This window comes from Aythya marila (assembly GCF_965140915.1).
Source record: "Aythya marila genome assembly, chromosome: 10".
Lineage (NCBI taxonomy): Eukaryota > Metazoa > Chordata > Aves > Anseriformes > Anatidae > Aythya > Aythya marila.
This window is the reverse complement of record NC_139051.1, coordinates 8335936-8349367: the sequence shown is the minus strand read 5'-3', so window position 1 is coordinate 8349367 and position 13432 is coordinate 8335936. Positions and strand designations below refer to the sequence as shown.

The window sequence follows — 13432 nt, the reverse complement described above, 5'->3', positions numbered from 1 at the left end:
TCCAGCTTGTTTTTTATTTTATTTTTGCCAAATATCCTGAAAAGCATGCAATTTAATCCATCTGTGACTACCCCAAGGTTCCTGAATTTGTTTCCTTTTAGGCAGTTTCAATGATTATCCCTGGACCTAGTCTTACCGTACAGAATTGCATGAGTCACATAATCAAGCTATAAACCAAGCAAATAATTCTGTACGTTTCTGCTGCATTTCTGGCTTTCTTTCCAACTCCACATCACTTCAGGCATCAACAAAAATGTTTTAGTGTTATTCTTTTTAACTTTTCAAGATTAAAAAAAAACATTTATGGTCACATGGTGAATTGGAGTAACTGAGACAGTATTATATTCTCATTTGTCAGTAAACTTGATAACATTTTAAACAAGAATTGGGTGCCAGATGACTGCTCTGCAACTAATTCTGGAACAAATTTCTGTATAATTTACTGAAAGTGCTTTGGAGTTCCTTGCCAGCAAGGCTTTCTAATAAGATATTCATGAGTAATTAGAAATCTATAGACATGATTAAATCTTAATCTACAATCTGCAGGATGAATGTTTAGGCTGAAGCTCAGCAAACTGGCAGAGAACTAAGCTGGAGGTCCCTCTGTAGGTTCAAGAATTTGGCTGGCATTTGTCAAAGCTGAAACTCTGATTTATTTGTGAATTCCTCAGACTGCACTGGTTTCCACTGGACAGATAACTTGTAAAACAGATTGCTAGCTCATTTCCACAGCCATGCACTACAGCCTTAACTACTTGAGTACCAGGATCAAATATTTTACAGAAAGTGGGAACAAATCAGTTATTTAAAATTAAAAATTTGGACTACTATCACAGCTGTTAAATAATGGATTTAATTTGCCTTCCCTTTATTATTTAGAAGAATATTTCCATGATCCATATGTACTACACAAGCTGCCCAGTTGGTAGTTCTACTTAGACAAGCAAAGTTCTCGCTAACTTTCATTTTTCCCCCAAAGCAAGAAGTTGTTCTGTAATAATGTCACAGCAATACCATAAAGCTCTGGGAATAGCTGTTTCAGAGCAGCCCGGAAATGGTTACAGCTGTTAGCACAAGGGACCCTGACTGAAGCTACTGAAAATTTCATTTTCTCTTGTTATAAGAAATTTATTTGCTTATGCAAGTCCATTTCATAGCGAGGACAAAGCCTCCCAACTTTCTACATGTATAGTAGCCTTCCAGTTCCACAAAATCTATGCACTTGGCACAACAGCGGGAATGTAGTCTAATAACAAGCTACATGTAGGTTAACACTAAAAAAGCATTTAAAGAAACTGCTTCTGCAAATAGCTAGGCAATTGTAACATACATGGCCACTGCTCTGATAAGCAGAGCCACACTGAAAAACATCTCACTTCTGTAATAATTGTCAGCTAAAGATTTCAAAGAGCTTTGGGAAAATATACAAATATACCCATCTTGGTTGAGAGACTCCCAATCACTGTATTTATCACAGAATCACTTTGGTTGGAAAAGCCCCTTAAGATCATCAAATCCAACCATTAACCTAGCACTGCCAAGTCTACCATTAAACTGTGTCTGTAAGCACCACATCCACACTTACTTTAAATAACTCCAGGGATGGTGACTCAACTACTTCTCTGGACAGCTCGTTCGTTCCAATGCTTCACAATCTCTTCAATGAATATTTTTTTCCTGATATCCAACCTAAACCTCCCCTGGCACAACTTGAGGCCATCTCCTCGTCCTACTGCTTGCTGCATGGGAGAAGAGACTGACCCACACTCTGCTACAGGCTCCTTTCAGGTACTTGTAGAGAGCCATTAGGTGACCCCTGCCCACCTTATATACTTACTATATAAAATGTGGATATAACACGTATAAACAGCCAATTAAAGTTTTCCTAAACAAAGGAAAATTATTTTGCTAGATTAACTCATGAATCTTTTGGGATGTAGAATGTCTTCACAGAGGAAATAAATCTGAATATACTAAGAAAGTAAATGAATGTAAATTTGTGAAGATCCTCCTAATATGTATAATAGAAAAAAATAGCCAGCAAATTTTAATCAACATGGTTTCTCAATTAATATTCATTCCCCAAATTAACTGGATCACAAATTTCAATATTCCCAATTAGTCTTTCTCCATTGCAAATGTCAAGCAATCAAAAATTGACAAATATAAGAATTCAGATGGATTGTGTACCCCCAATTTATGTACAACCATTAAGAAACAGTCTAATAATAAAATCATATGGTAGAGCTTTCAACAGGAGCCACTGTCTCTTCAGCTCTGCAAGTGACTCACTGAAACTCTTTCCGAGAAAGCTCAGAGATCCTCTGTGGTGCTACATGAGGTAGCAAACATGAACTTCTTGTTAGCGATGAGTAATGCCATTTAAATTTCCTGTTTATACACTGGGGATGTGGGGGTACATTTCTAGACATGAGGAAAGCACACCTGAAGCTGAAGTAGTAAGTGCAGTTTTCTGAACACAATAAGCACTACACAATCTGAATTGCACTATAAACCCAAACTTATGTCTTAAAATGTGCAACCAAATTTGGTGATTTTTTTCTGACCTTAATCTCTGTCAGTTCCCCATCTGTAAAACAGAGATAATACCACTTCCCTCACTGGAGCTTTGTGGAGATAAATTTAATTTAAAACCTGTGAAGCACTTGGATACTGTAGTGATGAGCATCATAGAAAAGCCTATGAGGAAATTAATAATTCTGACTTCTGAGCCGGGTCTGAATGATGTGATGTAAATAATGCTTAAGGCCACACATCAAACAGTAAGGACAAAACAACATCTTAAATAGCCGCTCATTAATTGAGTACTGTCCATATCATGTACTGAGTAAGGAAGAAGTCTCCTGGAAAAGTACTATAAGATTTTGCAGTTAAAGAGTTTATCATAATGCATATGCATAACAGAAGCTGAATTTAGGTTGCAATGCCAACTTTAATGCTAACACTCTCTTCTCTCAACTACTTGCTTTTGCATTCTTAATCATATTCTTTCTGTGCAGTTTGTATGTGTAACATTTATATACAAAGAAAGAAATATGATCTCATTGTGAATCTCTCTGATTTACATGCAGAAGTGGTAATGAACAAAGCTTGGTTAAAAACATTTCCATTAGAAAAATAAAATACCGAGCTTGCCTAGGCTTGGTAAATTCAGCAAGTCTTTCTCTGAGCTTTCTCTTGAATTGCTTGGAATGGTCCAAGTGCTGCTTCTGTTAACACCTATTATGTATTAGCATAAGAGACCGGGGAGAAGAAGACATGTTGGGGGACTGTCCTTTCAATTTTTATCAAAGGCATTCCATTTTTAATCTCAACAACAACAGTAACTGACATGTTCCCTTTGCTAGTTCCTGTGAACATAGGCAGATATTAAGCCAGAAGCATACATGGGAGTCAAGGAAAAATGCTATTGCTCCAGTATGCTCTGCAGTGCCTTCTTTCTCCCTCTAGAAATCCCCTTGCACCTTGCAGGTGAAAGGTGATAAAGACTTTTAAGATGTATATGCAAGTTTGATAGTTGGACCAGATGATCTTGAAGGTCTTTTCCAACCTTAATGATTCTATGGTTCTAAGTCCCTTTCCAATGGCAACCCTCTTTCAGTGCCTCCCTCTCCAGACTGCACATGCATGCTCTCAAGGCATCAAAAAGAATTGCAACAGCACCCTGACATCACTTGTGTGGAAGTTCTACACAAACAGTCCTGTCATCTGAGTCATGACAGTAGATTCTAGAAAGCTGGATAGTTTCCAGTCCTAATTTCTTTGAGATGACATGCAAGTTGCTCATCAAAAGTGAGAAGAGTTACACCCAGAAGACAGAAGACCAGAACCAGATCCTACATCAGTTTAAGGAGTACTTGAGCTCTAAAACAGCATAATGTGCTTCAAATTACAATGAATTTTGTGGATATTCAATAATTTGAAAGTCATCACATATTTACTGTTCATTTGACAAGAAAAATAAAATGTGCAAAAAACAGATTTCTCAGAGACTATTTGTCCAAATATTTAAGAAAATAATTAAGAAAATAACATTCTCATTTACTAACCTCATGTGTAAAACTGTCAGCGGTCTTGAATATCTGCTGGACCAAAGAAGTGAAATCTATTATATTCTAGCTAGAATATGTCTTCAGAGAATACTTGGAAAACATTCTTTGTTCAAATCAACAATGTTTCACTACACTTTGTCAACAGATCTTACATATATAAAGCAATGTTTACAGTAATATCAAACCATAAGATGTTGTACCTGGAATATTCTATCTTCTCAAAAGGCCAACAGAAAGCTAAGGTTTTTTTAAATATTTAATTAGGAGTAAAATCAAATTTACATAGTGATATGCCACATTTTCAGCTAGTGATGAAGACAAACATCTCTGCATATTATCAGTACTTGAAAGTGTAGTCATTTCTATTTCACTTTGCTTACAGAATGTCTCAAGAGATTTTCACACTATTGTGCGTCATTTCAGATGCTTCTGCTAGTTTTTTTATTTAACTGGTTCATTGTTGATGTAAGTTGGGACATTACAGTTTCGGCAGTAAAATATTTGGTACTTGACCAAAGTTTGAGATATGCTCTAAAATAATTGTATTTGCCTTTAGCAAACATTTTATTTGAGTTTTGAACAAAACTGCTGATGGTAGCTGATGAAAATTACTCCAGCTTGAAATGCACTGACAGATGTGCTATCTAGCAAGGGATTTCCCTGGAAATTTTCTAATTTTCTTTCACTAATTTAGAAAACGTTCATTTAAAATCTGTTAGAATGTACTGAAGTACGGGGTCACACAATATCTAGTCATGGGAAGAGAGATAAAATGTAGCTAAGAAAACTAAGCTCCAGCAGCTTGAAATTCATCCAGAAACCAGGAGTCTTTTTAATGATTTTACATTTTCTAGCAAACAAAATGTAAAACCTACAATTTAATCACAGAATTAATAAAATGCACATGCATTCTTCACTTTATGAGCTTCTGGAAAACAAAGGAAAGGAAAAAAATCCACAGAAAGCTTTCTCATTTTTTCTGTTGAAGATGTACTTAATTGCTAAGAAACAAATTAAAGCAAACGGCAACAAAAACACGAGCACACAAACACTGCATAAAAAAAAGCACTACAAAGATATTAACATCTCCAATCTGTTATATTAAACCAAACAACATATTTCAAGGTTATGACTTGCAGGAACTTTAAAAGTTCCCACACTGATATAGTTGCTTGTCAGGCATTCTGGTTTCTATAAAGTCAAAATGGTATCTCATATATATATATATATATATATATATATATATATATATATATATATATGTATATATATATATATATATACACATATATGTAAATAAATTATGAAAACTAAGTTGATATCATGGGAAGAAAAAAAAAAAAAAAAGCCACCAAAAATCCCTCTCCTTCAATGTTTGGTCAGCTACTAATTTTTTTTTTTTTTTTTTTTTTTTTTTATTTCCCAACAGCAATATAACCAACTGGCCTGTGCATTTCCTTCTGCCTCCCCAGCATTAGAAGATCAGCAAGTCAAAGGTGCAGAGGGAAGTAGTAATTATTTTTATTAGACCAACGGCTATAAAAACTTGAAATGCAGGCCAGAGAGGATCCCTGTCCAGCCTCAGGACAAAAGTGACACTCAAACATGCTAGCCATGACTTTGGACAGCTGAAGCTCCAGGGATGACAATTCCACAACCAGTCCTGGCAATCTATTCTTCAGCATGAAAAAAAGGTAGGTTATGAGTGAGGAAAAAAATATCGTTAGGTTTCTACCAATAACATCACGAGCCTTATATGGAGCCACAGGCTCTTACATTAGATAAATATTACTCTCTCAACTTGTTAGATGGCATCTCACCACAGAAATGCTTCCTAAGAATCATCAGAAACATGGAAGGCTGCATTTTTCCCATCCTTCTCCCATCTCTTTGCATTGCTTCAATGCATGATTAGCACAAGCAAAGCATATTCCAACAAGTGTGCTGAGGAAAGTTCCTTTCATAAAGTTGTACTAAAATTTTCCCAGCTTGCCTATTACAATAATGTTAGAAACCTTTCTTTGAAGTAGAAACAGGTAAACGAGCTCTTATTTTACTATATGAGTAAACTAGATGCTTGTACACATGGACATATATCAATACATGTTGATTTCCAGACACATCATTCTGTTTCCTATATCAGTTATATCTTCAAAATTGTAAGCTTTGCAAATTAATGAAGTTTAATAAGTGATCACTTCCAAGAAAAAACTTACCTTATCAAAGGAAAACTTATCAAATTATTCTTATTCTTGTGTTATCTGAAGCAATTCTACTATCAAGCCTGAGTTAATCCAGGTTACTTAGTATTAATCTTGATAATTGATTTTTATTTTAATATATGCTTATTAACTGTTCATTGCAAAAGTTGAGTGAAGCAACCTTCTAGCAACCCAACATGCTCTCTATGCAATCCCTTTTGATCTGTTCAACAGCCCTCAAATGAATGATACAACATACAAATTCACTTTCCAGTATCTTACTGGAACAGCATCAAAGCACAGAAACCCACATCCACAAAACTGAATATTTCCAGAATACAACAGAAAAAATGATTGAAATACTTGGAGATTTTGCTTTGTTGTTCTTGCTTGCACATAAAATCCTCTTTTAATGCATCTCAGTAAATGGAAAGAGAAACAAATACTACCTAGCAACATGCAGGAAAAGATCCTCAGTCTACATGCAGCAGGTATGTTCCAGACTGTGACTGACCCATATGGTAACTTTAAAGAATGAATCTTTGGTCTTTATCCTTTAAGATGTAGAACTGATATTTTGTAATTCCTTGTTTTAACTGAAGAGAATATACAGGTTGCTATAGCAATGGCTAATCTGTATTCCTGCATTTGAATATTTTACTCAGAATGCTCACTTCTGCAAAGTACTTTTATATACATCTCTGTAGAACGTAGAGCACTGGATACTACATCTCAAGATTTGCTCAGGTGCAGCTCCCCAGTTTGTGCCTGTGCCCTCACATTTTCAGGGAAGTATGCTTTTGGAATCTTTGCATTACAGATAAAGAAGCTACTCTGCAGAATTAGCAATTTGGGATGAGAAAGATAAGATGAAAGAGTCGCATCATCTCACAAGAAGTCCCTGAAGCTATTGCATCTCTTGAAATGTGATTTGAAACTCAAAATCAGTGCAGGGAGCAGCTACTTCTGCTGTGCGGCCACATCCCCCTACTTGCAGTTCTGTGCATAGGGGCAACAGGACCAAAGAACACAATACCTCCACGTGGGGAGAGTTCATCCTGAAAGGCACAGTGAGGGAACCGCGATGGAGTCTGCTCTCTTCAGTTGGATGGGGTGGTTAATATTGGGCATGGTATTTTTTTTCCCCCACTTGCTACATGTCCATAAAGAAAGTCCGGCTAAAATTTGTAGAAGAGCTTTTTATTTAAAGAAGTAGTATGTATGATGAATTATCTGGAGAACAGTACTTTATGGGAGAATTCTGAAGACGGAAACCAGAGCACATTATTAATATGGCATTCATTTTGCTAACATTAGATGCACATATATATATAATATATATATATACACACACACACACACATATATATACACATGTATACACACACACACACACCTATGACCCACTCAACAACAGAAAGAAAAGTAGTTTTATTGCCCAGATTTTGCCATTCTTTCTATGTTGTATGAAAAATCAGCAGAACTTGTCTCCCCTGCTAGTTACACTCCCCCTTATCTTTTCCATACATTTATATTCCCTATCCCTACTGAACATAAACACACAAATACTCAAACATTTATTGGGTACATAGGAAGCAAGCCAAGGCACCAGAAGCCAGAGCTATTATTTTCTCAAGTTCAGAATGCAGAATTTACCCACCCTGATGCAGGGTGTTCAGGGAAAAGACAGGAGAGAGCAGGATGATAGATGAATCTGGACTGAGCAATCCTTTATTCTGCAAATAGATCTTGCTAATACAGTAGCATATGAACGATCAGCTCTTCCCCAGGGGCAACCCTGTCCCTCAATGGGTATGGAATCTAACATGACAAATATTGATTTCCCCAGAGGAATTTGTTTTCCAAACACAAGTGAACTATTATCTCAAATCAACAATCAAACCTCAGCAGCAGTTTGCATTTAAAGATGTTTAAAATATAACTGTAGTGTACATAATGTAACCAGGTAAGCCTAAATGCAATATGTATTTGCATACAATTCTTGTAAGTATAAGAGACAAGTATTGCAATACTTAATTATTTGTGAATCAACACTGTTTTTAAATTAACTCCTAGGTGTATTTTGGTGTCATTTATTAAATGCACAATCCAGCGCCTTTTCAACTTGAAGGAAAATTCCAATAACACCGGAATCAACAGACGTGTTCTAATAAATCCTGTTTATCCATCAATATAGCAGACCTAGTCTCTTCTGCTGTAGTTTAGTGCCGCTTCAGTTATACAAATTTAAACTAGGTAAATTATACATAATTTATTTTACTATTTGAGATAATTTAGAGTCTCTCTGCAGTCATTGGTATGGCTTCACTGGATGTGAGACTACTATTTGACTCCTATTTAACTGATATTTGTAAAATAAATTTCCCCAAACTTCAAGAGGAAAATAGTGGATTATAAATGGATATACTTATTCCATTCAAGAATACCTATTTGAGATTTATCTTATTCTTTTACCATGAGCATATCAACACAATAACATGAAATGACATGGAAACTGGAAAATTAAATTCTTATGTGGTATATATAGCTTTCTCACATTCCTCATATGAATAAAGGGCATCAATTAATCCCCTTTTAATTTAGTCCATTAACTCATTGTCTATTTGCACAGTTTGTCTGAACTGCCTATTCAGTAGTACCCTTAAGATGATACTAATTAATTTTCTATATCATCTGATGCACCTTCAGCAGTATATATACTACATGCTCACTGCTGGAGCTATCACATTATTTCTGCTATAAAACTAATGTATAATGTAAGAAAACCAAGACCAAACCAAAACTATTTTTTCTGTTCATAAGTATCAGTTGGGGAAAAAAAAAAAAAAATGAAACAAATGCTTAATGTCATCAAACGTCCTTTTGTACCATGAAGACCCAAGAACAGTTTCTTCTCAGGCAATTCAAGTAAGATTAGTATGATGGTGATGTCATGCTTATCAAGTTTACATCAAACTCACAATCTGGGGATAGTACTTTTTCAATATTTAACCTGTCTATCAAATTCTACCTCAAAAATATCTATTCCAGACTGATTTATTTTTTTTTAATCTAACACAAGAAACATTAATTAGTGTTTATCACATGAATCAGGTATTACATTCTTCTGTCTTCTGAAAAATTATAAATAAATTACTGGATTTATCTATAGTGTCAAAAATACTTCAGACAAATTATAATACTTTCCTTAAACTATACATCCTCAAAGTAAACTCCATTCATCTATCATAATCAAATATAGACTCTAAAGCAGAAACAAGCTAGATTAATTTCCCTGGCCAATAAAATCTGCTTTTCCTGTGGAATACAAATGGATATTTTCTCTAAGCATTGGAAAATCTTTCCACCAGGGCAAATATTATACAAATTTTCATATGGTTGTTTCTGAACTATGAACATGGAGATTCAGCATCCATCTCAGCTCCACTGAGCATAATTTCTGTTTCAAAGACTGAAACCATTTATGGAATTCTACGATATTCTAGTACTTAACAATACCAACATGTAGCAACCCCAGTGGGGGAAAGAACAAGGACAGGAAGAAGACAGGAAGAGAAGAAAAAGGAATAAAAAGAAAATGAGAGGAGAAAAGAGAGAAGAAAAATAAATGACAAAAAGAAAAAAAAAAAAAAAAAAAAAGGGAATAGCACAGTTCTTGAAAGATCATTTAGAAAATATTGCCTATTTTTCCTTTCCCAGCACTGTAAGTAAAAATTCAGATGATAGAAACAGAACTACCCATGACACAAAGGAACAAAAGCTGAGAATAAGTCACTAAATTAAGCAATTATGTAAACTTGAATGATTAAAGTGTGAACTGTTCATCATAAAAGTCAGTTGAGAACAGGTGATTCAGAGAGTGGAAAGTTGGAGATTATTTAAGAATATCTTGCAAGCTAACAAAACTAACTCAGCATATGGAAATTTGGCCAAACTGATTTAAATAAATAAATAAATAAATAAGCTAACTTAGTTTAGATAAGCAGTGAAAGATACATAATGAATGGAAGAAAGTAAAGCATTTCCAGCAATATCAGGACTAAGAAACTGCATAGCTGATCAGGGAAAAAAATGAAAATTTGGAGAAAAAAATGTCTAGCAGATTTAAGTACTAAAAAAGATCACATCAAAAACACAGCATTTATAAATACGTTCTGTATATCTACACAGTTTATGGAAAATGTATTAAGATCAATAATAATATAGGAAAAGCAGAAATATTGAAAAAAATTAGTCTTCAGAAAAAAGCTAGCTGATAGAGTGTGAAGTGCTTTCTACAGCAACAATAGTTAGAGAGGGGCGACTAAATAACAGCTGCTGAAATTAAACAGATCTGATTAACCTGCACCCTAAAATTTTGACACAAAAATTGGTCTCAAATTTGTGGTGCTTGGTGCTAGCCAAGCAGCATCAAAACTGTCCAAAAATAAGATTACACTGCTAAACTTTGAAAAACAGACAAACCAATAAAATCCACAAAGTGGAAGTCAGGTAATGACAGGTAATGATGCTCTTGTTGGCCTGACATCAGCTAATGGCAAAATACTTAAATCACTGACATACGACTTAGCTAACTTTATTTCCCATAAATACATATTGACCAGCATTAATTGTACTTTATTTTAATTTCTTATTAGCAATCTGGAACTTAGCTTTCATTTCGTTTGTTTTGTTGTTTTAAATGTATTTGAAAGCTTGACTGATAAAAAGGCTGCATCTTCAAAATAATACTTTTCTACAGAACAAAATTTTCAATGAGAAATTAGACTTAAATGAAGTTACCATGAAATTTACAGAATTAACTCAAAAAAAAAAAAAAAAAAAAAAAAAGAATGAAAAAACAGTAATATACATCATTAAATGATGGTAAATAAGAAACATCTGGTTTTAGCTGAACACTGCAGAACTTGGCTCTTAATTCCATAATTAACATTTCTACTGGTAATTTGAAATAAAATTTAAATAATTACAGAATTACAGATAAGGTTTGTATACAACAGACATGAAGAATGCTCTAAAATACAGGAAGACACAAATACTAAGTGGGGTCCACTGGGAAAGCTGAGCAAAGAGGAGTAGAGGCTGGACTCAACATCAAGTTCAACAGAAGTATGCTGTTGTATTTATGTATTAGGAAACTATGTTGAGAATCAGTAGCTTAGAGGAAGCCTAGAGTCAAGAGAATTAATCACACAGATGCTGCAGCAAAGATCAACATCATCACTGGATGTACATACAGGGAAATCCCAAGCAAACAATCAGATGTTAAACTGCTTTCTGTACTTGGCTCCGGTACAGCAACAGCTGGAGCAGTGCCCCATTCCAGGATTTATAATTTTTTTAATCAGGTGGATATGTTAGAAAACATTCAGGGCAGAGACAAATACAACCAATCAATTAGAAAACATTGCATTGCAAAAGGCCACAGAACTCCATCTATCTCGCTTATTGAAGAGAAGCTTGAGGAGTGACTTGAGTGTAAAAGCAGCTACAAGCTGCATACAATTCCTAATATACAACTCCAAAATCTAGGAAGACTTATGTATAAAAACTTCTAATAATGGAATTTTATTAGTAAGATCAGATTAGAAATTAGGTACATTTTGTTTGCTGTTCCTTAAGAATAATTTATTACTTGAATAAATTACTAAGACCAGTATCCAGAGTCACTTTCAACAAATCAAGTTAAGATGTTCTTCTGAAAGATGTAATTCAACTGAATTAATTTGCGAAAGTCATTTGGCCTTGTCCCATGATTGTGGAAGCCAGGCTAGGCTGACCAAACTGGTGCCAGCCTCTCTGAACTGGAAAACAGTGCCTTTAAGCATTCTTTCAGCAGTATATGCCAGGTACACCAATGTTTTGGTGCTTTTTATAGCATGTTAATGATCATTGGGCAAACAGGTATGGTAAGGGACTATGATTAAATGAAGTAATTTGTAATTAAAATTAAATGCAAGTTGAATTTCTGTTACACCTTTGATTCTGTTATGAATGCTAGTCCAGTATTTCCATAATAACTCACATTAATCAACATTATCTCTGCAGCTTTTTAAAATCTTTGTATGCAGCCACTTTTCTCAGTACAAGAAGTCCGCCACCACAAGGAGAAAAACAACAATGTATGTTTACTTATAAAATATAACTTAAAGAGCTTAGAATGACTGTTGGAAGGTTGGTTGGTTGTAATTATACATATGTCTTAATTTGTAATCAGGTATAAAAGTAAATTTTAAAAGCTGATTACAGTGTAAACAGTACATAAAAGTAACTATTTTGTTTTGTAAATAAGAAAACAAAAGTTTGGCTTTTTCCTCTCTTCAGTCTCTTCTTCCAACATTATTTTTTGGAACTGGGCAGAGCATATACCAGAGAAAATAAATAAGGCAGATGGTTTAACGTCTGTATTATCTGGAATTCCATCAATTTACCAACTACTGAATTATTGCTAGGTATGTTACTCACAACCAGTACCAAAAAAAATTAATTAATCCTTAGAGGGTTGTATAAGCTAGCACATAAAGCAGTGGTCTTTCATCCCCAGTAATATCCATACAGCATAGTTCTTCTAAAATTTTGCAAAGATTCAGCTGCTGCTACCAGAGCAAAGCAATGTTTCTGGAGTATGGAGATTGATTCAGAAAGGTACTTACACACCTTTTGTTTGTTGAAAGACCGTTCCTATTTAAAGACCATTCCTATTTCAGACAACACTTAGATGTGTTGAAACTTCAGATGAATTTCTGAGATAGGTGAAATAGGAACAGACTAGCGACTCCTAACACACACACAAGCCATCAAAAAAAAATACCACACTAAAAGACTCCTTCAGAATTTAAAACTGAGCTAATTCTAATCATCACAGAGTTTTGAATAAGAAAATAACTCATAAAATGTCTCACTGACTGAAGTGAACCATTATAATGATCACTCTGTTGTATAAATACTTTTGCTCAGGGTACATCTTCATTTGTTTAAACACAGAACTCTTGTTAAAATGCAGCTTACTTTTTAGTACTTTTAAGAGTATAAAAAGGGCTGTCTTGGAGGAGGCTCTGTATTCTTTAGGGATTCAGAAGCAAGTTAAAAAACAATCTCATAGTCATCATCTGGACTCCTGGAAGCAGTCATGTAGAC

At 34.6% G+C, this 13432-nt stretch overlaps 1 protein-coding gene across 3 annotated transcripts in view; it reads right to left on the bottom strand.

The window, feature by feature from the left end:
- FHIT (fragile histidine triad diadenosine triphosphatase) overlaps positions 1-13432 on the bottom strand; it is a 561360-nt gene that overhangs the window by 412237 nt on the left and 135691 nt on the right. For 2 of the 3 annotated variants that reach the window (XM_082768093.1, XM_082768095.1), the window contains exon 1: positions 4071-4100. The exons of the other annotated variant lie outside the window; for it this stretch is intronic. In XM_082768093.1, the coding sequence (XP_082624219.1) occupies positions 4071-4075 (5 nt within the window). In that variant the 5' untranslated portion in view covers positions 4076-4100. Of the gene's footprint in view, positions 1-4070; positions 4101-13432 lie in introns of those variants that run through there. 3 annotated transcript variants of the gene reach the window in all.